The sequence below is a fragment of the Centroberyx gerrardi genome, chromosome 19 (assembly GCF_048128805.1).
Source record: "Centroberyx gerrardi isolate f3 chromosome 19, fCenGer3.hap1.cur.20231027, whole genome shotgun sequence".
Taxonomy (NCBI): Eukaryota; Metazoa; Chordata; class Actinopteri; order Beryciformes; family Berycidae; genus Centroberyx; species Centroberyx gerrardi.
In genome coordinates, this window is record NC_136015.1 from 4280126 (window position 1) to 4307391 (window position 27266).

Here is a 27266-nt window from a genome sequence, read left to right on the forward strand (position 1 = left end):
CAGAGCAGCTCTGCCTCCGACAAATATACTAAATACATATACTAAAACTCTAACATTGGCATGACTGCAATGTGGTACTGTACAGGATCTGTACATTTTCAATGACAGGATCAGTGTTTAAACCAATTCACCTGCACACTTGGTCCTGCTGGTCAGCGGGGGTCCGGGCGCCCCGGTGCCCCCCTCCCCGGGGCGGGTAAGCAGGACACTGATGCGGTACTCCGTGTCTGGCTCCAGATGCCAAACCTTATAGGTAAGGGAGCCCACACCGTGAGTCTCCGTCCAGGGCGACTGGCTGGCTCGGTACTGGATCTCCCGGCGGATGACCGGCCCGTCCCCCACGATGGAGTTGGTGTTAAGCTGGATGATCAGGTAGGTAGGCCCTGCCCGCAGGAGCTGAGGGGGTGCGATAGGCGTGGGGGGCACTGCAGAAGGGGTCAGAGAGAGGGTACTACTGCATATCATGCAATGTAATTCTGACGAGGTTATACCACAAAAGTAGGAATGGGACGATATATCGAAATTCAATATATCACAATACAAAAATGCGACGATATGTATCGTGGGGCAGAAAAATGAATTGCGATATTAGCTCCAGGTTATTCTGCTGTAGTAATCACAAATGAGACGCTTGACCATCACAATTTCACAAGCTCTCCATCCAAATTATATTATTTACACTTTGCAATTACATTTTTAAATTGTTGTTTACATTCTAGCGAGCCAATGCCATCGCTAGAAAGATTTGTGACTCAGAAATAAACATAATTCTGCAGGCAGACTTTGTTGTCATTGAACTTTTATTTATTACATCGTATCGTGGTTGTATTGAATCATGAACCCCATATCGTATCGAAGCATATCGTCCCATCCCTACCACAAAGCATAATGCAGTCCACTGTGTTCACATTGTGCACACGACTTCATAATGTTCCCCTTGTGATACTGTAGGTCATCAAAATGTATAATCAAATAAGAATAGATGAGTCAATTAGTTGCTTGTTTTGCCGTCGTTTATCAATGACATTGATTAAAAAAACATTAAAATCTGAATGAATATCTGTCCTTGAACAAAATACAAATCAAGGACAATCAAAGAAAGCCAAAACATTGCCAGCTTTCAGCTGAATGGCACCGAGTTAAGCGAACAAAAGAAAAGTCAAGGATTTCACCATTTTCATGTCTGTTTTTTTTTTCTTTTCTTTTTGTTTTACAATTTCAATAACATTATTTCTGCTCTGCTAGAGCTTTGCCTCATAAAAATCTTTTAATCACATCAGGACTGCGAGAGAGGCTCTTGAATGGAGCAAATTCTTAATTTTCACTCTAATGACGCTGAATAAGGGCTTATTTGCATGAATGATAGCATGACTAATTCTGTCCTCTCTCCATAAAAGAGCCCTGATGGATAATATGACCCTTATCAACCCAGCAAAAATCTAATTAATTCTACCAATGTTGATGGCAGGGAAAAAACATTTCTAGTTGTGTGTGTGTGTGTGTGTTGACTATATGGCAGATACATATAGTGAACACACCTGACTACATAGGAAGCTCTGGAAAATGATTTATTGGGTATATGAGAGGTTACAAGAGAGTTGTGGAGAAACAGAATAATGGCCAAATGGGTGTGGGAGGGAGACAGAAGTTTAATGGCTGGTTAACACTGGATCCAGGGCAATTTGTGTATTTGTGCATAATATTACATACAGTATATACCATATATGCATAAACGTTCTTTGCTCCATGTGGGAGTGTGTGGATTTAAAGTTTGAGGAGAGAGAGAGGAAGAATAGGGACATCCATGTGTGTGTATGTGTTTAGCTATTAGACTCCAAGTATATGGTGAAAGCAGTTGTGTGTGTGTGTGTGTGTGTGTGTGTGCCGCTTCTTATGCAAGCAGATTTGCATACTGTATGTCTATTGGGATATCGCTGAGGGAGTTACATACGGTCAGGGAGGACGTGGTATCATTGGATTTGCGTGTGTGTGTGTGTGTGTGTGCGACTGCATGTCAACGTGCTCGTCCATTTGCTTCAGTGTACATACCATGAGTGTGTGTGTGTGTGTGTGTGTGTGTGTGTGTGTGTGTGTGTGTGTGAGCTAAACAGCTCACGCCTCCCCAAAACCCCGCCGTACCTCTGACGATGAGTTCGCCGAAGTTGGAGACGGCGGCGCCCCTGGGGGACAGGGTGATGCAGCGGTAGAGGTCCTGCTCGCCGCGCTGCGCCTCCACCTGGAACGTCGCCATCAGCCGCTTGTGGCTCAGCCGCGACAGCGTGGACGTATCCAGCAGCACGCCGCTGCGCCGCTGACAGCCGCACAAAGAGGAAAAAACACAGCCGTGAGCACGCCGGCCCACACACCTGGTCATGTTTATCTCTAAAAAAAGTCTATCCGGGTGATTAAAAATGTGCAGAGGGGAGACAGAGAGACAAAGGAGGGTTGAAATTAGCTACGTGGGAGGGCGGGATAATAAATACGCGCTAAATGTCACCGCTAACAATGGCGCCTTCCCCCTTCTGAGGCTGGCGACGGTTGTTGTTTCCAACACAAGGCTCAGGCTGACACCTCCTCATCTTGCGCCATGCTAATGTGTCAGCGCTCCAGGCGTACAACTGGCAAGCGGCTCAACCCGGTGGAATGGCAAATCGGAGGCCGGCGCTCGGAGTGAGCCGTTCCAGGTGCAAGCGGCAATGTGTGCTGCTCACTCACGGAATAAGCAGAATATTATGTAAGCTGTCGCCCGCTCGCGCCTCTCACCCGTAAGTGGGTTTGACATGCGGATGTTTGAATTGGTTTAGCAGGAGAGAAAAGAAGCAGGCAGTGCATTTAGAACATAGGAAATTGGATGTACTGCGGCTGGGTAATACTCCCTGCAGGTATAGATTATTGCTCGTTTTTAAGTCGAGCTTCAGTATCAATACGGCCGCGCATCGGTCTCTTCCCCCGAGGAGATTTTCAATTAGATTACTACTTCTTTTTCCCTTTCAACACTTTTGTTTGCATTCATCTATATGCATTTGGGTCTATATGCATCTCTACAGCCGGCTCTTGATTCCATGCATCAGTCGCATCAAAATTGTATCCACCCCTTAAACTTTAAATCTACCAGCCTGCAGGCTTTTTAAAGTAAATAACTGATTGCATAAGCCAAGTCTGCCACCGCTCCCCCTGTCTGGCAGCGAGCCCCGCATCATATCGTAATTAAGAGTTTGTGTGATAATAATGAATTCAGGATCGGGCCAAGAACAAACGCGTCCGCGTTAAAGATCTAAATAGTATCCGAGATAGTAGTCTGCAATTTGGGCCAGAAGACACCGGAGGAAATGTGATACTAATTGATTAAGAAACATTATGCTAACAATTTGTTTGGACTAGCTAAATAGGGGAACGAGTTGAGGAGAGCCACTCCAGACTGGTCCAGAGAGGACCTCCGCAGCGCCAGGGAGATCAAAGAGAAGGCAGCAATTAGCACGCTCGCAGTGTTGACGATCAAACGGGCGCCCGACAACAAATGGAGAAACAGAAGGCAATAATGGTTTGTGATAAATCTCTATTTTCTGCCGTTACTAGTTGTTTTCACTCTTAATGAGAAAAGCGGGGAGGAGTTGGTTGAAAAGACAAGGCAATGAGGCTTTCCGTTGCTAATTCTTCTGGCAGAGCCGTCGAAGTCAAGTGCATCACGGCCCTACAGTCGAATTACAAAGGACGAGCCACATATTGTTTGTTTGTCTGCATCTCTGCATGTGCCGGTGTGTGAGTATGCGTCAACAGAAAATGACGGAATTCATAAAAACGGCTCCTGCGTGCGCCGACGATCTTCAAAGGCTTCGAATCGTGAAAAAAAAAGAAAAAAAAAAAGAGGATATGAAATAAAATCGGGGCGGAAACACAAGGGATGGATCACCCAGTATAGCGAGATCTCATTTGCAAAGCGCCTTCTCCCCGCTGCCGTCATTTCAAAAGCACTTAGATGTGCAGGCTTCAAGGACAGAGGAAGAGTGGAGGCATTCAGAGATGGATTTTTGAGGACTAATATTAGCTAACTAGGAAAAAAATTGAAAATATTTTCATTTTTGTGCGTGACGGAGACGACTTTAGGGGTTTGGTAAACTAAAAGCCGTCGCAATCAAAAGGCTACAAAATCCCAGGCGCACGCTTAATCATCTTCCCAACAGTCAAATGATTAATTTCCATGTGGCCACACAACGACTAAGAGAGACAAAATCAGTCGCAAACTTACTTCATTATTTAACAATATTAAATTATGATGACTGTGTCCGGCAGACAGGGTAATGGCTCCCGTTCCATTAAAGAACTACTACACATCATAAAGTCAGAGGAGGTGACTTTGGCCCTTCGTTATGGACGTTGGACATTTCTCTTTCTGGGATCTGCAGCCTAGTCGCAGACTGTCCCGTAACCAAGAAGTCTCAGGTTCAGTCCTCAACCACAGCCAAGTGTCCTTAAGAATGACACTTGAACCCCGACCTGTTCATGCAATGGCTCCTGTCCATTTACATGCACAGAGAACTCTATTCTTAACCTGACGTTTGGTTACTGTGATTACTGTGGCATGGAAACATCTTACTGCTTTCACTTTCGGGTTTTCGCCTGTCTGTGCAAACTCAGACTCGCACGGCATTATGGGAACATTTTGATGTCAACAAAATTACGATTAGGATGATTAGTTCTTTCCCCTGTATTAGAAGTAACCTACTCTTCAGTCGAACCTTTTTCATACTTTTTTGCTGGCGGACCATTTTATCTGTGGACAGGATGATTGTTAACTGGTTTATTCGTGGCAACTGGGAGACTCAATCGCAGGCTATCAAAGGTTCATGTAAACAGCTTGACCTGACTAAGAACTTAATGGGAGTATGGCCAGCAGCCATGCATGTACACATAACCATTGTAAGCTAAAATCTCTCTCTCTCTTACCCTTCCTATTGCTCTTTATTCTCCCGGTCCCCAATCCCCTCCTTTCATCCAGGTGCTGAGACACTGTCTTGTCACGCCTCACTGTTCAACCCCCCCCCCCCCCCCCCCAAAAGACAAAACAAAATAACACTCTCTCTCCCTCTCTCTATCTCGTCCTCACCTCCAGTAGGAAGGGTTCAGTCTCAGCAGTTTTGCCCGTGGCTACACACTGGAACGTGGCATTCTGCCCGGCGTTCACCTCCACGTCGCCCAGCCGAGAGAAATGAGGCACCTTGTCTGTAGAAGGAGGACACACACAGGCACACGTGCGCACGCACACACACACACACACACACACACACACACAGATACACTGGTGAACTTCTTGCACATCTGGAGCTCAGCATCAATGTCTAAATCTATTAAACACAGAGATGTGATGTGTAATTTATTCAACAGTGTACAGTACGTACACAAGCACACTGTCACGTACATGCATGCATGCATATACACAGTCATGTATGCACACACACACACATGCACACACACACACACGCACATATCTATCTTAACAAGTCGTTTAATCTTAAAAAAAAACAGCCATAAAATCTTCTTTTTGTTAAAACAAGTGAAAGTTTCTGCCAATGGGATGAGATAATCTCACAGATGCATATCAACCTGTAACCTTATTCTGCCTTGTTTCAATAGTAGAAAATTCCTAAAACAACCAAAGCTGCATTGGAACCAAGTGGAATTATCTCACCCCCCAAGTGCAGAATGTTTCACTTGTTTTAAGAAAATTGAGATTATAACACTGACTGACTAAAAGTCTTAAAATGGACGTGTTTTTTTTTCCAGCACGCACACATATTCCATTCAGTCTGACAGAGACAGACGCTCTTACACTTGCTAAGCTCAGAAAGAATTCTTGTTTTTCTGCAGTATCAAATGCTGTGATCTCCAGGCATTATACATCTTTTGAATCTCGAGTCTGAATATCTCTATCAAAAAAACACTAGTAAATCCTTATTCTGTGCTTTTATCCCAGCCTTTATGGCAGCTAAACAGGACCGCTCGTTATGATTGTCTGCTCTAATCCAACAGGATATGTAATGGCTGATGCTGAGATGCAAAACAAGGCTCATTTCACCAAATGACTCCATTGAACACTGTTCTTTGCTTAAACAAAGAAGTGCATAAGCGAAATGCCTGTGGGAATGCGTGTATTGGGTTTGTCAAATGAAGTACCCCCGCAGTCAGTCACACTACTCTTTGCCAAGATCGTTTTATGTAGAATAGCTTCACAATACCAGCATTGTATTCACTGTATGAATGCGTGTTACGCTACATGGTAGCCTACATAATGTAGTAGTAATACATCCGACTTGCCTTGTAACATGGTACCCAATGTATTGTCAGGTCTTTTCATAAAGCAATACGCCAACTGTTAAGTGATGAAAACATAGACACCAAAATCATCCACATGTTAGCTCCATGCTAACACTTTAGCATACACTATGTTGAGTGATAGTAGGCTCCATGCTAACACTTTAGCATACACTATGTTGAGTGATAGTAGGCTCCATGCTAACACTTTAGCATACACTATGTTGAGTGATAATAGGCTCCATGCTAACACTTTAGCAACATGCTAGCACTAGAGTATTATCTCAAAAGTTAAAAAAAAAAGAGAACTTGTAGCAGTTCTAAAGCTAAAGTAATTTTAAATGATACACTGCAACAAATCTCTATCTTAACAAGTAATTTTGTCTATTATTGAGTCCTACAATCCTAATTTTCTTCAAACAAGTGAAAAATTCTTCCAATGGGGTGAGATAATTTCACTTGTTTCCGATGCTGTTTCACTTATTTCATGAATTTTCTAGAAATGACTTAAGATGGAGACTTTTTGCAGTGTATAGCTAAGTCTGTCAGTTTTATGTAGGAGATATACAGTATACAGGCCATATAATAAAAACCACTTTTATTACTGAAAGGTCAGTCTTCTTACTTCGAATAATGCCAGTGTGCCTACCTATCACTCAACACAGTGTATGCTAAAGTGTTAGCATGAAGCATCAGAACCAAGGATCTACCAGGGACACAGATGATTTTGGTGTCTATAGTCTTCACTTAACGGGAAATGTGACTCAACATGCCAAAAAATCTGTATTTTTTTAAATGATGTGCAAGCTTGCTTTGAAAGCAGCTGGCTACAAACCGCCTACTCTGAAAACATTTCTTTCTCTGAACATTTTAAAGATACAGGACATGACATTGATTAAAAAAAAAATTAAGTTCATTCAGTTTTACTTACAGTTTTTCTTTGTTAAATGTAATTATATACTGAATTTGAGCTGTTTACATTTGGTATGCCCATAATTAGTTTGCCTTTGCACTGTAAAAGGCCCAGCATGTGATTTGGCATCTATTATTCTGTATGATGAGTCATACCAAGTCCATGATTTCCTTTCTCTGAAGTGATCATTCACTAAATGATACTAAATAAGGCAGTTTATATGTAAGTACCATTTGTTTCCTCTCTAGTTTTTTAGTCTGACCAAAGGCTGGCATGCATTATTCTCTGCCTATTCTATTGATTTTGATTTCTGGTTCAGCTCCATTGCCATGCTGTTGCCAGCTGGTCGGGCCATTATAAGCTCTGTTCTGTTCTATGATGTCAAGTGGAGCAAAATCAAAGATGCTATATGTAGGATTTTCTCAATATATCGCTCTGAAATGATGATATGTGCTACTGTAATGCTGGCAAAAATATCTAACTGTTGCTAACAAGCAGCAACTCCAATGATCTAATTTGGGAGTTCCTGGGTTTAACTCCCCATAAAATCTAAGAAAATCTCTCTGGGAGAGTGTTATGCTTAAAAAAAATGGGGATATTATGAAATATGTTAATCAAAAGCAGCTCACAGACTACAGCACTAACTGTGATGAATGCTTTATCACTTTATTCCCTGATTTTCTTTTCAGTTACTTTAGATAGAAAAACTGTAAGACTGCTATCAGCCTAATGTTTTTGTTTTTGCATTTTGCTTAACTTGAAGTGTTATCTTCAGCAATTTCACTAATGCCTTGCTTGGTTCAGTCTAATAGAATACATCTATATTGTATGTCTTAATACATGAAAACATTGCACTCAATCAACATCTGCTTCAACAACTAAGAGAGAGGGTCATGGGTTAATTTGCCTGATTAATTTGTGCTATGCTTTAGAAATGTTCTGAAAACACGTAGGCACTCCACTTCGCAATGACCTTCACTGTATCTCACAGTTCTCTTTGGGATAGATAGCATACCTTCCTAACCCTCCAACATATTGAGTTAAAACAGAGTTCAGTGGGCCCTCTCAGCCCTTCTACATTTGTATTTGGACTAGACTAATATGGGGTTTTGAACTGCCGCTAGCCTGTAAATTTATCCATTAACTAAAACTTTCTTTCCCTTTATTCACATGGTGGCCATATTTGATTTATAGAGATGAACAGAGCTAGAGGCCAAACTCACTTACTCAATAAGGCTACAACAACTGGATTTCAGGGAACCGCCATGTCGATCCACATAATGTTAGCTAATGTTAGCAGTCAGCTAACATTGGCTAACTAAATAGGTCAAATTGTGTAAATTGTAGCCAACAACTACTTTTAACAGTATTAGTTTTAACTGGCTAGTAGCTGTAGTAGTATGTTTGGCTTAGCTAGCAAAAAAACATAAAGTGATACTGCTACTAAAGATAATTGTTCACGCTGACAGCACAGGACCCTCACCTTCTCTGATTGATTGGCAATGACAGCTAACGCTAGCGCTTTTGCTCTCTTTACCTACACACAAAAACTGGTTAGCTTCATATTGGAAATTGGCTTTTCAGTGGATATTCATTATTCCACCTTCAATAATTTGCAAAGAAAACAAGTAAAACCATAGTGATGAATGTATTTGTAATAACTAGAAGAGGAAGAACAATTTACAACCACTGGTTTCAATATCTGGAATATCTGGAATATCTAAGAATATATCCACAGAATAGTCAATACCCAATATCAAGCTAACTTTACCTTGGTCATATACAGCTGAATGCAACAAATTCACGCCCCTTCTCTGGGGATTGTCCAAACACATTCTCGCCCTGTTGAAAAAAACCAAACAGCCTAGACCAGAGAGTGTCTGAGTTGGTTGGTGGAAACTGCTGGTCTTTTTCTGTCTGTCTGTCTTAGCTGGGCAGAGATGGTCTGATGCTGGTTATGGTGGTAAACGAGATGGCCTAGGCTGTTTTTTTTTTTTCAGCTGGGAGAGGGAAAGTGGCTACAACAAATAAATAAATTACAACAATTCATCACAAAATATCTCCTGGAATGCACTGAACATCACAGACTGATGATATTTAGCAGTGTAGGATTATCTGAGGGCGGAATTCTCCTTTAACAAGAATTCAGCAAATTTGGGATATAAATAACATGAAGCATCAGACTGCTGGGATAAACTACAACAACCATGGATGTTCCCTTCAATCCAGCAACTGTTGCCTTTGATCTGGACCTTCTCCACCTCTGCTCATCTCTCCACGATATCAAAGGATCATTTTGGCATGTATTTGAAACGTTTTGTCCAAAGACCAGTCAAGTTTGCCTCAAGTTGCAGGTTGTTGACTAAAATCCACCCACACTACACTGGAATGATTTTTCTGGTCAGACATCGGATATAAAATAATAATCATAAAAACATATTGACTGGCTGTGGTCAGGGAAGAACCTCCGTTATATCAGAGGTGGACAACACTGACTGGCTGATATCTTATTTTTAATAAAAAGTAAACATCAGCCTGATGTATCGGCAAACTGATACATCAGTCTAACACTAAGGGGGACATGGTGCGGTACTGCTGCTAGGACGAGTCGTGCGGTGACTCGTTTCCATCGGGACCGATGGGACAGACAGAATTTAATTCTGACGTTAACCTACACAGAGAGACAAGCCAGCACATCTGTCCACAAAACCCACACCTTTATGCTACGTTGCCATGGCAACAGACATCTGGCAGAGCATGGATGATAGAATTGGCATCTCGCATTTTACCCATCTCTCATTTGTCTCTTTTCCCTCCTCCCTTTCTCCCTCCAGTCCTTTTCATGCTCAATCTTTCCAATAAGTAGTGAAAGGCTTCTGCTGTAACTGATTTCCACAGGTGTCTTTCTCCCACAAAGCCTGAATAATTTCAAATGTATAAACCATGTATATAAAATATACCAATTAAAAGCAGTTCACAGAGGCTACAGAACTAGCGGCACTACCATTGTTCTGGTGCCTACTGGGGTATTTTGTGTGGAGAAAATTGCAAAAATTGTCTGTATTTACTATTAAGTCGAATATTTAGAATTCTACAAATGCAGGTTATTTAGGAAAAGCCATGGGAGGTCATTGCATTTACAATGAAATTTAAATTTACTTTTAAAAACACCCAGTGGTGTGGTGTGGCCGGTCTAGTCTTAATTAAAGCAGCAAAACATAAATAGAGGTAAGCTATTCCGAGTCTCAAATGTATTCCATCTGATTGAGATTGAGGTGGTTATTTAAATTAGTAATACCTCCTCTTATTCAGAGGATCTTCCTACTTTAATAAAGACTCCTTTTGACTGACGTGTTTAGAATGAAAACATGGACTCCAGAGGAAACGACACAAAATGTCAAGCAAGTTGGAATGCGAACAGAATAGACTTTGATTTGCATCTTTCCTGGGGGTTCAAACCATTATTCTTGCTGCCTGTGGGGAAATTTGTGCCAGCTTAGTCATGTTTACCTACGTGTGTGTGCGTGCGTGCGTGCGTGTGTGCGGGCGTGCGTGTGTGTGTGTGTGTGTGTGAATTTGTCTGTGTTTAAGGGTCGGTGAGGGCATGCTGGAGTACAAAATGATACGTGATCATGCACACGTATGCATTTATCTGTACTTAGGATTTGCTTGTGTCAAATGAGTGCATGTATGTGTGAATGAGTGCATGTCAGTGTGTGTGTGTTGTGCTTCTCGTGTTATGCGGGAACACACAGCGGCCCCTGGCAGGGACACGGTCTCCTAATGGGAGCACTGATTATTTAATGGGGATGGTGGGGGTCCGAGTGTCGCCATCTGCACCGGGGCCAAACCCAGCCTCAGTCGCATGCAGGGGGGCCATGGCAACGGCGCTACCCGGCAACCCATCCCAAATCACCATAGAAACGCGCGCCGCTCCACTGAGGATGGGGTGACGGAGGGTAAGTGGTAAAACTTTGAGATGAGCTCGGGTAAAAAAAAAAGGAAAAAAAAGAAAAAGAAGAAGAAGCCAAGCTGGTTTTAGAGCGGGTTCTGTCTCTTTCCCAATGAGGATTCAATGATTTATAACTTGAGGTCTGCCTGTTTTTTTAGCAGAGCCAGAAAAAGATATCTGAATTTCATGAGCCCATAAATGCCCCACATTATCATTCATTAACATTTTCCCACATTTATGCGGCTAAAAAACAATGTTACCCCTCTCAAAGAATGCCAGTGTATCTCTAAATGAATCACGTAGCTCTGAATCGATGACAGAATTGGGTTTTTGAAAGCAAATATCAATACCAATATTTTTGGATCGAAGCTGCTGATTTAAATTTGACAAATTTTATGGCAAAAATGTTAAGAAAATTGCCAGGATTCAGTGTTTCCCCCAGAATTTCATTTCTAGCAGGGTGGAAAAGCCTTTCAAACAGCAAAATTTTGCATTAGAATCAGTTCAGGTTAAGTTCTTCCCATAGACAACCAGTGTAGTATCGATCAATTCTACAATAAATATGTAATCAAACAAACTGCATCATATCAGAGGTGGACGACACTGACTGGCCGGTTTCTGATTCTTAATAAAAGGCCAGTATCGACGGATACATCAGTCTCGCCCTACTAATGACCATTGTGGCTCATTGTGGTTCCCTGTTCCGGGAAGTCGGCGGGGGTCGGCGCTACAGTGCTCACGGTGACCTCCATCTCCAGTCACTGCTCCTGTATCAGATTGAGCTTTGTGCCTGTAGTCCTGCAGCGCTAATAAGCTCGACGGCAGAAGGCCAAAGAAAAGATCTGGCACCGGCGGATACGAGATCCACGCGGAGCATGTGGGTGGGACTCCGGGGGGTGTAATGGTGAAATCTCTCAGAACATACTGCAACATTACGGACACTCACGGAGCCTCAACCCCCTCACGTCTTAAAGAGAAAAAAAAGGACTCGGAGAGGAGGATCAGAGAGCGACCACTAGCTGTCCTTTTCTGCCCCGTAACATCACATTAGCTTTGAAAGCGCCCGGCTGGGAAGCAGAGCCATCAGAGGAAAAGGTCAGGTGTTCGGCGAGGACAAAAGAGAAGCTTCCCGCTGCGTTATTGCGGCTCCGACGCTCGGACAGGTAGCCAAGGTACACGCGCCTCAGTCGCTCCCTGTCAGCGAGATTGCCTCTTAGTCTTCAATCGCCTCTGGGAAAGTGTCGAGCTTCCCGTCCCGGGCTTCCGTCGGTCCTGCCCGCCTCTTTCCCTAGGCTCAGTAAAGGTCAGTAAGTGTAGGCGGGGGTGGAGAGCCGGGTACTTACAGCAGGGGTAGTTGAGCAGCAGAATGTCGTCCAGAGCGACGTAGCCCTGTCGGTCTTCGGAGACGGTGGCTTCAAAGACAACCTGTGGAGAAAATGGACAAATTAAATAGAGGCCATTATAGCTTGAGTGGCAAATTGAATGAGAGAGAAGAGAACGAGGGGTTGGAGTTGCGGGTCTCAATCATCTAGCCGCCTCCGTTACTGCTAAACTTTTCACAAAGGTCAGTCCAGAACAACAGAGAGTGCACAGATGTTTCATGAATTTCATGCAATCAGAAGTTTAAAGGAAACTCTTAACTGCTGTTAAGAGCAATTGCTGATGTACCTTGCATTTCTGGGCTAATTTTGTTGTTTGATGTTTTTCTTATTATCGTGGATAAATGGCCACACCTGACATCACATCAAGATATTTCCAGCAGCTACAATGGAGTTTGATAGCAGAAAATGTTTCAGGATGTAAAACATCAGCGGTAAACGTCAGGTTTTGGTGTCAGTCCCTCAGAATCAAAGAGCGAGGGCTTCTTTCTAGAGCCGCCATTTTGCACCAAGAGACGTTCAACAATCATACAGGGAGAAATCCATCATAGAAGAGGAGAGAGACCAATTTCTCCACCCACAGCAGCCTCAATAGACCAGAATGCAATGCAGGCACAAGACATGATGTGTTTTGAATAAGGGGAGCGACTGTGATCATAGACACGTCCCAATGTTCACGAACTACTTTTCTTGTTCGCTATATTTACATGCCCAGACGCTCACATTTGATTGAAGGCAACAAGTTGGCGCCCCTCCTCTGGGGGTTGTCGAAAGGCATTCTGGGAAATATAGGAAATCACTAACTGAAGTAGAGCAGCCAAGACAGGCTGAGGGAAAGTGGGTACACCAAAAAAGTAAATTATAACACTTCATGACAAAATAATGCACTGGACTGCACTGAACATTATACATTGATGATATATAACAGTGGAGGAGTATCAGAGGGTGGATTTTGCCTTAGTCGCCTGATGAAAATGTAATTTCCTTAATATTTTATAGACATTAATCAGATGCAGATGAATATCAGTCACACAAATATGTCTGTTGATGGACCATGGGACACCAAAACTCTCCATTGAAACCAATACTACTACTACTACTACTACTACTACTACTATTCTGAACATTTTTGAATGGCCAATGTACTCCTCATGGTTCAGTGACCCTAAATCATCTCAAGTGTGAATATTACACATCACCTGAAAGTACATAACATCTACTTTTACCCATGAGTGTACACAATACTGAAGCTTACAGTCTTCAGATAATGACATCTGAGATCATCGCTCGCCTGAAAACCTAAAACACTTGAAATAAAACACTGAATATACTCAAACATTAGTAGACTTAAAGGTTTTGAGGTTATCTGATGACACGTAACTTCATTTTAAGGGTAACGAGTTCGATTTTAAGGAGATGTAGCTCTTCAAGCATCAACGTGCGCAACGCATAAATAAATCCTTCCCCTCTATTTCTGTACTGTCCCTTTTACCAATCCATACGGCAGCCTCAGGAGGCCTTAAACACAGCCTAAATAATCACTCACTCTTCCAAATGAGCCTGGCCCATGCGGAGCCTCAAAGCGAATCGGGACGCCTCCCAGAGAGCAACAAAGTGACTCTGGATCTCCAAGTAGTAATTTACAGTCAGCAGAGCTCAAACCATTCCCCTCCGCCGAGTGACTTTCCACTTTTTTTACTGCAGCGCGGCAAACTCTGAACTCAAGGTTTGAGTGCATTAACAGCCGCAGAGATGAAAGCTTTAATTCTAGACTACACCAGAAATATGTGTGTGTGTGTGTGTGCGTGTGTGTGTGTGTCATCCGGAGTGTTTCACCCACTCAAACAACCCGCTAGCCTCCTGCGCCAAAGCCTAGCTGCCTGTGCTCAGTCAGCCTGTGCTACCATGCACTCAGGCGGGCGATGCATTGCGATGTTGACAATACATCAGGCTTTAAGTGCCTGGGGCCAATCAATAGCACACAAGGCCTTGGCAGATGGATACAGACTACGGCTTTTCTTTCCACTAATTTATTTTTATTTTTCATTCTCATGTCGGGCCATTAGAGACGTCTGGCTGATTAACTCCTCAATTCATCACGCGTCGACGCGCCCACCGCCATCGATTCGCCCGGCTCCGCGCCTTGACCCATCATTAAGCTCCTCCGCATCTGCCCTCGCTTATAGAAAAGTGTGTTTGAGTACGACTGCGCCAGACAATGCGGGAAAAGCCCTGGCGTTGAATAGCGGAGTGCGCACCGATGGGAAAATCTTTTCTTTTTTTTTGTTTTTTTGTCAATCCGTACATACAAAGTAGGCCGCTGCAAATGAGACAATTTGCTCAGTGCGTAATATAAAGCAGATAGAGTGAACATAGAGTGGGAGCGGGATGTATGAAAAGATATATAGTATATAGGGAGAGAGAGAGAGAGAAAGGAGAGAGAGCGATGAGTGTGGGAAGAGATACTGGAGCAAGATCTGGCATGGGAGAAGGAGATAGAAAAGTGGAGGTGGAGGAGATGGGGTGGGGAGGGGAGGGGGGGGCGCTTAAGCCACATTGATATTGTTTGTCACGGTGGGGCCCGATAGCATCTTTAATATTTGATAGCAAAGTTCCCCCCTCGTTTCCAACACCCGCACAAGTAGGCGAGGAGGAAAATCTATTGCCGCAAACAATGCGGGAGGGGGGGGGGGGGGGGGGGGCGGATTTGTCCAATTGGATATATCTACAGTTCAAGGTGATGTCATTCTCCACCCTCCCTCTCAGCCTCCTTTCCTTTTGTTGCGGTGAGATGGGCGACAAAAAAGCAAACCGGGGGCCGTGATGGTGCGAGGCGCACACACACACTGCAACGCACGAATCGAGGTTGGGGTTTACTGAAACCGGCGGGGTGCCGTCTCCGAGGACGGAGGGCCGTGTCATCAAATCCGCCACCTTCCCCGCGCTAGGAGAGAGAGATGGAGGCGGTCGGACGGCAGCATTTGATGTAAAGAGCAGGCACGCATGCATTTTAATAGCAGCCTCCCCGCAGCATCGTGTTTGGCTCATAAAATTCAGGCACACACGTTTGATAGCATGGGGTAACAAAATCCCGCGCTACATCCCCCAGCATGTTCCCTCAGCCCTCAAAGGGAATACATAAAATCAACAGTGGTGACAGTAAAGGGATTGCAATAAAAACAGGATTTGCAGAGTAATTAATATTTCTGGCTTTTGGTTTTCATTATAGCACCGGGGGAATTATTTATGCGTGCGCACTAATGATGAAGCTTTCAATTTGCACGTACGACGCCATCGATCTCGGCCGCGAGTTTAATTAATTTAACGACGCGCGCGCAATCATTTGAGGAATGTGTTGAACAAAAATTGCAACAATGTTCCGTTAATTGATTTGTTGAGTTAGAATGAGACAAACACTATTGATCTGTATTGGCACTGTGGCAGTAAAACACCGGAATATATAAAACGCAATGGCGCTTGCCATCTTCTCCCCGCAGGCTGGAGGAATACAGTGAGGCATATTCCTACTGCACTGTGGCTGCTGGAATACAAGACACCATATGCTGAATATATTTTTTTGTCTGTGTGTGTGTGTGTGTGTGTGTGTGTGTGTGAGGTTTGAAAAGCCAAGGTCTCAGTAGCTGGAGGTAGTGGAGGGGAAACCCACTGAAAGTTTACTCCCACTTTTTTTTATCTGCAGCAATAGAGTTTATCCATCTTTTTAGACTAACATAAATCTTTAAGACCTAAATTCATCACATACAGCATAGAAAGCAGTATCCAAATGATGTAAGTTGTATAAAGTCTTATGAGAAAAGGAGTCTTATAAGGGAAAAAAAATGAAAAATTGATGTTTTTTTCTGAAAGTATAATTGATTTTTGTTTACATCGGTGGTAGCTTGCCTTATGATGACTGCCGACTGGAGGTCAAAGTTCACTCAATGTTTTATTTACCACTATATCACTGCCTGGATGAAATAGGGGGGTTGGTTAACAGGGGGAAAAAATAGCAATAGAAAAGGTAAGAAAGAGAGAGAGATAGGAAGGATAAGAGAGCGAGGACTAAATAGTGAGATGCACTGGGAATTAAGATAGCGAGATAAGGAGGACAAAGCGGTCAGGGAGTGAAGACGAAAAAAAAGTTAAAAGAAAAGGGAAAAGGAGAGTAGCTAGGGAGGGAGGGAGGAATGGTCTTGCTCTGGTCCACCTCACTAACCCATATTTCCTAAAACCCAAGATGAGAGAGAGAGAGAAAGAGAGAAGGAGAGAGAGAGAGAAAGAGAGACAGAGAGAAAGAGGAGCAGTTTGATCAATTTCTTCCTCTAGCCCTCTTAGTCATGACATACCTATACTTAGCTCGTTCAAGGAACTCAGATAATGAGTGATACAGTTGTGAGAGCTGAGCTGAACTCGACAAAGTATTTTTCAACATTAAAGAACGCTCAGAGAATATTACTGGTCTCACAACCCACAGGTAGTATGGACAGCATCAATTTACAATACAGCTTGAAGCCATGAAATTTCTGCTTAACTAGCAGAAACTACAGCTGAATGCAGCCTGCTCCCTCTGCCTCACATCTGTGTATGAATGTAATTAGGGTTATATAGGGTCAATATTAGTGTTTTATAAACCATCGGATATCGGCCAGTCAGTGTTGTCCATCTCCGATATGATGGACGTTCCTCCCTGACTACAGCTAGTGAATATGTTTTAAATATTGGCGCCTATGATCACTCAACATACTATATGCTAAAGCGTTAGCATGGAGCCTGCTATCACTCAACATATGCTAAAGTGTTAGCATGGAGCCTACTGTCACTCAACATAGTGTATGCTAAAGTGTTAGCATGGAGTCTACTGTCACTCAACATAGTGTATGCTAAAGTGATCTACCGGGAAATGCTGTTTCAGAGGCTTTTCCACCCTGACGAAATTATGAGGGAAACATTGAATTCTTGTATTTTTTGGCATGAAAATGTCCAAATTTACAGCAAAAAATGCTGAATATCAGCATCTTAAATACAAAACAGTCAGTATTGGCCTTCAAATCCTATATTGGTCAACCCTAAATGCAATAAGCCAACACCTTTGATCACTGTCCAACATATCTCTGTAGCAGTCTGTCTCCCCTGCAGGGGTGTTGATGATTGATGATTACTAGATTTTTTTGTTTTTTATCTCAACCACCACTACCAACCATCCGCCCACCTTCCCACCTACCCACCCACCCTCACACACACACACAGGCATGCACGCACACCCTCTCTCTCTCTCCTCCAAGCCCTCTGAAGTGGCAGTCCTCTGCCCGTTTGTAGCCGGCTGCTCCTCGGTGTCCCGCAGGGGACGATCTGTTGGCTGGGACTGCTGGACAGTGATCCTTATCGGCGGGATTGGACGAGTAGAGCCCTGCGGGGCCCGCGCTGGGCTTTGAGCCATCACAGTGAAAGTATAGGCGAGGAGAGGGCGAGTGTTCGAGGGCTACAGAAGAGGAGAGGAACATTGAAGAGGAAGCACTGAGCCTCACCTCAGGCTCAGTCCTGTCCCTCTTCACGCGCCTCCGTCCCCGTGGGGCCAGGATTTAAGCCTCCTCACTCATCTGTGCAGCTTTACCTCCTTCATTACCTGCTGCCGATCTTCCAGTTTTATAGGACAAATAAAACGGTCGGTCCTGTGCCTGCGTGCCCCGGCAGGGAAGACTTTAGAGAACAGAGAGAACAGCATCCTCTCTCCCACCGACACCACATTCAGGCAGCTCGGACACACATCACCCGGGTAGTAGATTACATTGCTTATGCGTCTGTCCGGATAGTAAACACTGCACCGCTGAGCAAACTCCCCGCCCGGGCCGACTTGTCTGATTGTACACCTCAGCTTTCCCGTATCGCCTTTCCCCCCTCTGAGAGCGCCCTCCCTCCTCCCCCCCTGCCTCCTCCACCTCCTACCTTCGCTACGGCGGCAGCCAAACTTCCAGCGTCTCGCTACAGAAAGGGAAGAAAATCATTACTTTAAATCAGTTTGGTTGTTTGCGAGACTCGCCCAGGACAGGAGCGCTGAGGATGGTAAAGCGCAGGCTGTCCTCATTGATCTGCGCAGCCCTCTAATCTCATTAACTGGCTCTTGATTTATTGAGATGGGGCCCAGAGCGCACCAAGGTTATGGAAGCAAACACTCGGCCCGCGCTCCCCCGCAACGAGGGTCACATGGAATTGAGGTCAATTGACTGCTCGGCAAGACCCACACTCCCACAATCCCTTACATCAGCCATTGCCTTCTCATTAACGCCTGTTTTGGGGTGGGAGGTGTGGGGGGGGAGGCGGGGTGGCAGGCTAGATGAGAAGAAAGAGAGCGCTAGAGGATAAATTATCGGCTGTAATGAGGTGAGGCAGGGCTGCATCCAGCCATCAGAATCCTACAAGCTGCACAATAGCGCTAATAATGCGGCACCAACAATACAGGCGTCAGACAAAGAAGTATTGATTACACTGCAGCACACAGGTAAATTGACCCATAAATAAAGATACAGCGCAAACACTTGTCCACTGCAATTATACACCTATTGAGCCCCTATGATATATGACACGGCTGCATGGGAAAATTGTTAGGTAAGATTCGGCTGATATGGGTCTCTGAAGGCTGATACCAGAGCCTCTGAAACCGCATTTAGACCATGGGACACTAAAACTCTCCATTGACAACCACAGTCTTCTACTGTTGGTCACTGAGCAGCAGTTGGGGGTTCAGTGCTCAAGGGCAGCTTGACAGCTTCCGTATCGATCAATTCCACAACAAATATGTAACTGATCAAACTATATGCTCTCACCTGGTATTCGCTGGGCCAGAAAGTGCTGACGGCGAGCTCCACCTGGTGCCACTGGCGGCCCTGGGAGCCCGAGATATTCCACACGGCGCTGCCCTTGGGGCCGCCGTTGACCCGGATGTAGACCTGCAGGTCCCCCGGACTGTGGCCGTCGCGGCTGTACAGGAAGTAGCTGAACTGGATGCAGTGGGTGTCGTTCTCGCTGAGCGGGCGCAGGAGCAACTGGGCCCGCTGCCCCGCGTAGTGCTGGGAGGAGTTGATCATCATGAAGGACCCTGGGGGAGAAGAGGGAGAGGTGTAAGCGGACTATGTACCGATTTTTGTGTGTACAAATATACAAAGTATTACTCAATTTACAGTCATTCATGCTGCCTAGTATTGGCTTATTATAAACCCATTACAGTTTTAAGTGCATCAATAGCATTTACTTATTCATTTTTTTTTTTTAAAGATTTATTTTAGGCAATTTATGCTTTATTTAACAGAGATAGTACGAGAGAGACAAGAAGGTATGGGAGAGAGAGAGAGGAGGACATGCAGCAAATGACCGCGGGCTGGATTCGAACCCAGGTCGCTACGGGAAGGACTGAGCCTTATATGGTACGCCCTCTACACGGTGATCCACCGGGGTGCCCTGTTTACTTATTCATTTGATCAAATTATGCACTGATCATTGTATAACAATCCTCAAATTAAAATGAATAGGTCTAACAATGATAAATGATGATAATAGAAAATAGGCTACGTAACAGGCTAGAGGACATAACTTCTTTTTTACCCTGTTTGAAAAGCTTATTGATAGACTCTCAAACAGCGTATTCAGAATAGGTTAACAGATAAAGAACAGAGTGGTAGGTTAGGCCTAATAAAACAGATCGATTTAACCTGCATAGCCAAGGCTACATCTGAACAAAAGATGCTGAAGAAGTGAAGAAGTTCAACATTTTCATATTTGTCCTCCTGCTGGAAAAGTTTTTATATTGTGGCAAAGCGCATGTATGGGTACTGTGACAGCTTCATCATGCTGATCTGAGCACTTCAGAGCTGGATTGACGCCAGTCCCAATACTACACACACTATGTGTGCAGCCCTACTTGTGTGTTTTCGTTATAGAACACAACATCAGTGGACAATTTATTTAAGTCTGCAGATGGAAGAAGAGAGTACAAAAACATAGTGACCTGAAATGAAAAAAATAACAAGACCGAACTCTGTGGATTTCACCTGGAACATCTCAACCCAAGATAGATATGTCATGTTAGTTTTCAACCACTGAAGAACACAAGCCTGTTTTGAAAAAAAAAAAAAGGGCCTGCCAGCAAAAGTTGACAGGTTCAAGGTTGTTATCCAAACTATCGGTGCGCTAGACTCTGGCTATTTGTCTGTATTTTGGTCTGCCTCTGCCTCTCCCTGCTAGAGCTCTCAGGGTTCACATCAGTCTGCTGCGCTGCCTCAGATCTGTCCTGTTCAAAGCTCCGGCGCCGCGTGTCAGATAGGACTTTCATTTTGGCTCTGAGGTTCACAGTCGCCGTCAGCTCTCTCATCCCAGCGGCGCGGCGGAGTTCGGCCGGCCGTGAGAAGAGTGCCGCGATGGAGAGAGCGAGAGAGATAGAGAGGGAAAACAAAGGGGGGGAGTTTTGCCTTTGACAGTGGCCTCCGCAGCACCCGGGCACCTCGACTTAAAGAAGCGGCCGCTGGAAACCGGTGAAGACGGGGGAGAGAAGAGGAATGGCAATGAGCTGTCTGCGTTTATTACCTTGGACTGGATCGAGTGGTTATGGGGGGGGGGGGCGGGGGGGAGATCGCGTAGCTCCGGCCCTAGAACTCTCCTAATCTCCCAATCATCATCATCGGATCGAGCCGTTTGATGTTGCCGTCGGGAGAGAGAACGCATGTTAATTGCGCACATAACCTTCACATCGAGGCTGGCCGAGATGGCCGGGGCGGACGGGCAAGACAGCGGTATCGTGGGTAGTGTAGTCGCCTAGGTAGTGCAGTTGAATGAGTGTGCAATCAGAGCCCTGCCTCCCGCCATTAATCATACTGACACGGTTATTAGGCCATAATGGCAACCAAGGGAATGCTTAAACCAGAGAGATGGCTGTAATACTCACACGCTGACATGCAGGACGCATATCAGCACACGCTCTCCCTCTCTCTCTCTCTCTCTCTCTCCCTCTCACACACACTCATTCACACACAGTTTACAACCACCCAAGTGGACTCAGTTCCAAATCCCGCCGACCTTCCCAGGAACTCCTCCTCCTAACTCCACCTCCATATCTTTCTCCTTCACCTCTTCCTCCACCTCTTCCTCCATCTCTTCCTCCACTACCTCATCCTCCACCAACTCCATCTCTTCCTCTTCTGTCTCCTCTTTTTCCTCTACCTCCTCCTCCACCTCATCCTCCACCTCTTCTTTTTCCTCCACCTCTTCTACCTCATCCTCCACCTCCTCCACCTCGTCTTTTTCCTCCACCTCCTCTACCTCATCCTCCACCTCCTCCTCTTTTTCCTCCACCCTCTCTACCTCATCCTCCACCTCCTCCTCTTTTTCCTCCACCCTCTCTACCTCCTCTACCTCATCCTCCACCTTGTCTTTTTCCTCCACCTCCTCTATCTCATCCTCCACCTCCTCTACCTCATTCTCCACCTCGTCTTTTTCCTCCACCTCCTCTACCTCATCCTCCACCTCATCCTCCACCTCCTCTACCTCATCCTCCACCTCTCCCTCCACCTCATCTTCCACCTCTTCCTCCTCCACCTCCTCCTCCCCCAGATTGTCCCCCAGTCTCTGAACACAATGTGTAAAGATGAGTGAGTGAGAACCTAACATGAATTGTAACAAAATCGGTATCCAACGAGTACAGATTGATGACAAGTTGATGCTTTCATATACAACAGTTCTCCATCTGTTTTCTGTTGCGTTTTGTTTTTTCGTTGTTGTTTTTACCAAGTGCAGGTAAAAACCTAGCAGCAAACAAACCGCGTGGAATAATTGTCATCAGGGATGCAAAACGGTACCCGGCCCCAAGAAGTAATTGCCATTCTAATTTTAGATGTGGCATGTCTCGTGTTTAAATGAAGTGTAACAATGCTGATAACAAACTGGAGACAATCTTTTATTTCTTGAATGTGCTCAGAAGAAATTCTTCCTCTGGGTGTAACTATTTATTTGGGTAAGGCAAATGTGAAGCAACTCAATTACAGCAAGTGTGGTTTGTGTTATCAAGTAATTTTCCATGTCTCACCCCTGATACATTCGCATCATTGGTATTCAAAAGCAAGTACATATCACTCAGAGTCTGGTTTAATATGTAGCCTGGGGTATGCCTGCTCATTCAGCAGCTCGACAGTCAGCTGCAAAGCAAGCCAGCTGAGAAATACAGAGAAACGTTTGATTCCTTTCATCATAAGCAATGACAGTCCCCAGCTTAAAAGAGAGAGAGAGAGAGAAAAAAAAACTATCTCTGGCAGGTCAAAAGCCGGGTCAGATCCGTGGACGACTCGGATGTAAAGAGATTGGAGATGCATGTCACAAAATCACCCAGTCCAGTGTCCAATACATCCCTCCGCTACGTCCGCCTTGACCCGAAAGCACGGACGAGACGTCAAACTGCCAGAAATATCCTGTGATAACAAGCGGCTGCCGTCCTTGGAGATCTCACTGTATTCTTGGAAAACATTGATTTTCCTCTTCCTCACCTGCTTGCAGGCGAAACCGGGCAAGCACTGGCTTAGCCCCCCTCGGCCCCCGCTACCGCTGCTTTGATGTGTGAAGACTCGGGGGGGCGGAGGGGCTCCACGGCTAAATTGCTTTTCTCCAGCTTTGAGCCGCCGGTCCCCCTCATTGTTTGAGAGCAAGTCCCCAACTGTCCTTGCGAGAGGGCTGCATTGGGAAAGCGGTGTGAGAGACCTGGTAGTAAAGACACACAGCCTCGGTTTCAGCGGTGCTGTTCTTTTCCTCTAGAGTGAGGGTGAAATTAGGCCTCTCCGCCCATTGTTGGATAGTGGGGGATTAAAATATGTTTAAGTAACTTGTATAGACTCTGAGGACTATTTGGAAAACCAGCTCAACGACAGTATCTCTGGTGCAAAGCATTTGGCCGTGAGAGAAAGTCTTCTAAAGATTCAGCTGAAGCCACCTAGTGGTCAAATCGGTGAACAAAAAGGGAGTCAACTGCTATTTCCAGATGGAGATCTGAGGCATGGAGTAGCATGACATAAATGATTGTTTTTTTATGAGCGAGTGTGAGAGAGGAGATGAGATCTACGGCTGAAGGTTAGCGTACTGGCACAAATTATACTGCAAATACCGCAAAACAGACCGCCATCTCTTTCCACTTTAGCTTGATGGAGTAAGTCAACATGATTGATGCAGTAATTAGCGGCCTGATAAAAATTTGCGATGATATTACCAGCTCTGATAACCTTACTCAAACATCCTTGAGGACACACGCACATGCGCAGACGTACACGTGCACATATAACCGCACACAACTTGCTGTTAAAAAACAGCCATTGCAGAGGAATTCTCCATAAATCCATAAAAGCTGATAAGGCTCCATCTATTTCCCCTGTGACCCTGCCAAGGGCGAGGGAACATGCATTAAGAGATTAGGGGACGGCCTCAGCTCCCTGAATTCATATCAGAATGTGGGGTGGGAACCTGAGTCATAGGTCTGCCCACTTTTATCACACTTACACTAAGAAAAACGGGAAGGAGAGGAAAGTGGGAGGGGAGGGGGCCGGGGAAATGCAGCAAGAAAGAGGGCGAGATAGCGAGGGCTTTTATCTTTATGTGTGTCTCCGCCATTTTTCGTAAGCTTTCCTCCGCTCCCATCAATAACGCTTTGTATAACTCAGGCAGCCCTGTTCTACACAATGACAAGACCATCTTTCCCCGGGAAAGGCCAAGCAAAACCTGATGCATTTTAATCAAATCTTTATCTAACATTTTCTATCTTCTTTTTTTTTTTCTCCCCTCTCCATGAATAAGAGTTAACAGTCCGGGTCCGTTTCTGGTCATGTTGATCTAGATTGTGTGATCGGTGAGAGCGAGCTAGACTATTTTCTTCTGCCCTCCTCCTGCCGGGCATCTGGAGAAGGTCATCCAAGATTTTCAATTTGGACTCTAAATTTGGTATTTCATTTCTTCATCTTCTTTCTTTCTTTTACTCTTTCTTGTCTGTTTTTTTTCCCCCCTGATATTGCAACCCGCAGCTATGCTGACCTCAGATGATATTGCGCTTACGAGAGGAGTGAAGGGCGGCCGTGGTCGATTGGGAGTGCACAGATTGGTCTCGCTGTTTGCTTCTCTTTGTATCTCTGGCTGTAGTCTGTGATCTGCTCGGGCTGGCAGGAACACTGGGGCTGGGCTTGTTTACCGGAGCCAAAAGGCAATGCAGATTTTGCCATTTACAAAGTGACACAGTGCTTACACCGTGCAAATGGGAAATCTGCAAACCAACACCAGCTGGTCATGAATGCGACATTGACAGAGCCTAAACTCCCCGCAAACAATGCGGGCCTGTCTGCCGCTGACAGCTAGAGCTAATGAATTCCCTAGGTGAGAGTCAAGAGCCCGACAGACAACCTGGAGACCGTTCAAAACAACAGAGTCATTACGGCGCTTCTCGGCCGCCGCCGCCGCCACCGCCACGATGCGCCGTGAAACATGTCAACCGTACGCGCTTTCATTGTTTATGCAAATGTCACATCGCATGTACAGTACTGGAGGAGGACCTGCTCCGCTGTTCCTGTTATGCTGCGCGATTACACACAGTGTGAGCGTGTACGCCTCCTGCTTCAAAACACACATACACGCATGTATTACTACCCTTATGAGGACCTTCATTGGCTACATTCATTCCCTAATCCCTAAGCCTAACCTTAAAGGACTTCTCCGAGTTTTTGGGGAGTTCGGCCCATTGGTCATCTTAACCAATATGTGTGATCGTTACCAAAATCATCTCACATCATGTCTAAAGCTTGACCCCTATTATAGGAATGGAATTTCCTTCTATTTATATACGACATTTTCAAAACTCCATCCCTTTTCCAGCCAGTTTCTCTCCAGTAATCACATCACATCTGGACTTGATGCTGATTGGCTCTGTCACTAAAGAATGACTGAAAACCGTCCAATCAGGCCAGTTTGCAGTATTTGAACTGGAAAGCCTCCACTCAGCAGGTTTACCTCATTTGAATTAGAGGAGCTGGCGTTTGTCGGCCAATCAGGGTCCAGTATTGTGACTGTTCTGCCTGTTAGAGAGTCTTCAGATTCATTTAATTTAACTAATTCAATACAACTTTTTTAAGCAACTTCATTTGCAAAACACCATGAAGAGCATTATTTTTTATCCTGAGCCATAGTAGATTCTAAAACAAAATCATGAAAAATGAATAATATGGGACCTTTAAGTAATCACAGACAATTGCCATTATTTATAGTATGAAGATAAACCTTTTAGTAATCAGAAGTAGGTATTGATTTTTATTCTGTGGGTTGATAACTTATGAAAACAACACCTCAACGTTCATCATTAGTGAAGTCCATTACAAATCAACAGTACAAAATAACTTAAACTATCTGGTGATTTATACATTTCACGATTTTATGTATGACAAGTTTGAAAGGCCATGTTGTTTTTCACTTCCAATGCAATTATCAACTATTGGCAATGATGGGCGCAACTCTTCCCCTGGCACCATTTTTGAGACATTTATTCCTGTAGCCTTTCAAATAAAAGTTGTAGAGAACCGGGAAGCTTTGAATGGCAGGAAACAACTTCTTGTCCATTTTGCACTCGCCAGGCAGATTGTCCATGGAACAAAATCAGATCAGTAGGGAAACCAACAGAAATCGGATTGGCTGTTGACAGCCGATGACCGCGGAGAGTTCAGCCAAGGCCAGCTTTTCTCGGCTGACAAGCTCACTGACCATCCACACATTGGCAGAGTTACCCTATTTGCTCAGCTCTATAAGAAATGAATGGACTTCTGGTGACTTGGCATGTCTTGACTTGATCGTCTAACCCTAACCTAACCCTAACCCTTACGTAACCCTAACCCTAACCTTAACCCTAAACCTGAACCCAAGTCCTAATCCTAAACCAACCCCTTGTAGAAGCGAGGGCGGATCTTTCTGTCTTCCGTGAGGACAATTGAGTACAATTGGTCCTCGTAAGTCTATAAATCCAAGAACATACACGCACACACACACTTATAAACTCAGACTCCATACCAAGTGACAGAGACATGAGTGGATGCGAGTGGACTCCGTCTCAGGATGCTGGGGAATCTTCTCGCCGGCAGAAATCAATAGTGCATTACCAGCCACCCAGCGACAACGCGTGGCCCGACAAGCCTCCCTCATACCACTACCGCCTCCCCGCCCCTCCGCTGCATCTTGATATATACCACCCGCCTTCTGCCTCTGCCTTCATCTGGCTCCTGTGATCTACTATTTGTTTCATCTCGGCATCCCGGAGGCCTTTTGGGGAGCTTGTGCTCTCTGCTCTCCATGCCAGTATTTCTCTGTGTCTCGCTGCCCTACTTCTCCTAGGTTTTCTCTGGTCATTTAGTAAACAGAGCATGCCACCTCCCAGCCCTGCTCCTCCTCCGCCGAAAAAAAGGCACGGGAGGCAGAGGGAAATATATAGGGGGTTTAGAGCGCTTCGATTGAAAAGTCTGGAGTCATAGGGATACATAACACCGTATATTTTCTTGCCGCACTTTGTTTTCCCTGCACACACTGGTTGTCGGGATGGTCGAGAGGTCTAAAGCGCCGGGGTTTCTAGGCGTGGATCTGAATCCCACTTCAACAAGCGTTTTTGATGCTAGCTGGCCGTTTCCCAATGATGCCAGACTTCCCATACACCCTATACTACTTA

At 44.9% G+C, this 27266-nt stretch overlaps 1 protein-coding gene across 8 annotated transcripts in view; it reads right to left on the reverse strand.

Annotated features, from left to right (window-relative positions):
* The window catches only part of ptprua (protein tyrosine phosphatase receptor type Ua), a 147105-nt gene that overhangs the window by 48678 nt on the left and 71161 nt on the right, over window positions 1–27266 (reverse strand). For all 8 annotated transcript variants that reach the window (XM_078290147.1, XM_078290148.1, XM_071899088.2 and 5 more), the window contains 5 exons: window positions 19375–19646; window positions 12518–12599; window positions 5105–5220; window positions 2140–2311; window positions 132–425 (listed from right to left, as the gene is read on the reverse strand). In XM_078290147.1, the coding sequence (XP_078146273.1) occupies window positions 132–425; window positions 2140–2311; window positions 5105–5220; window positions 12518–12599; window positions 19375–19646 (936 nt within the window). The remainder of the gene's footprint in view (window positions 1–131; window positions 426–2139; window positions 2312–5104; window positions 5221–12517; window positions 12600–19374; window positions 19647–27266) is intronic.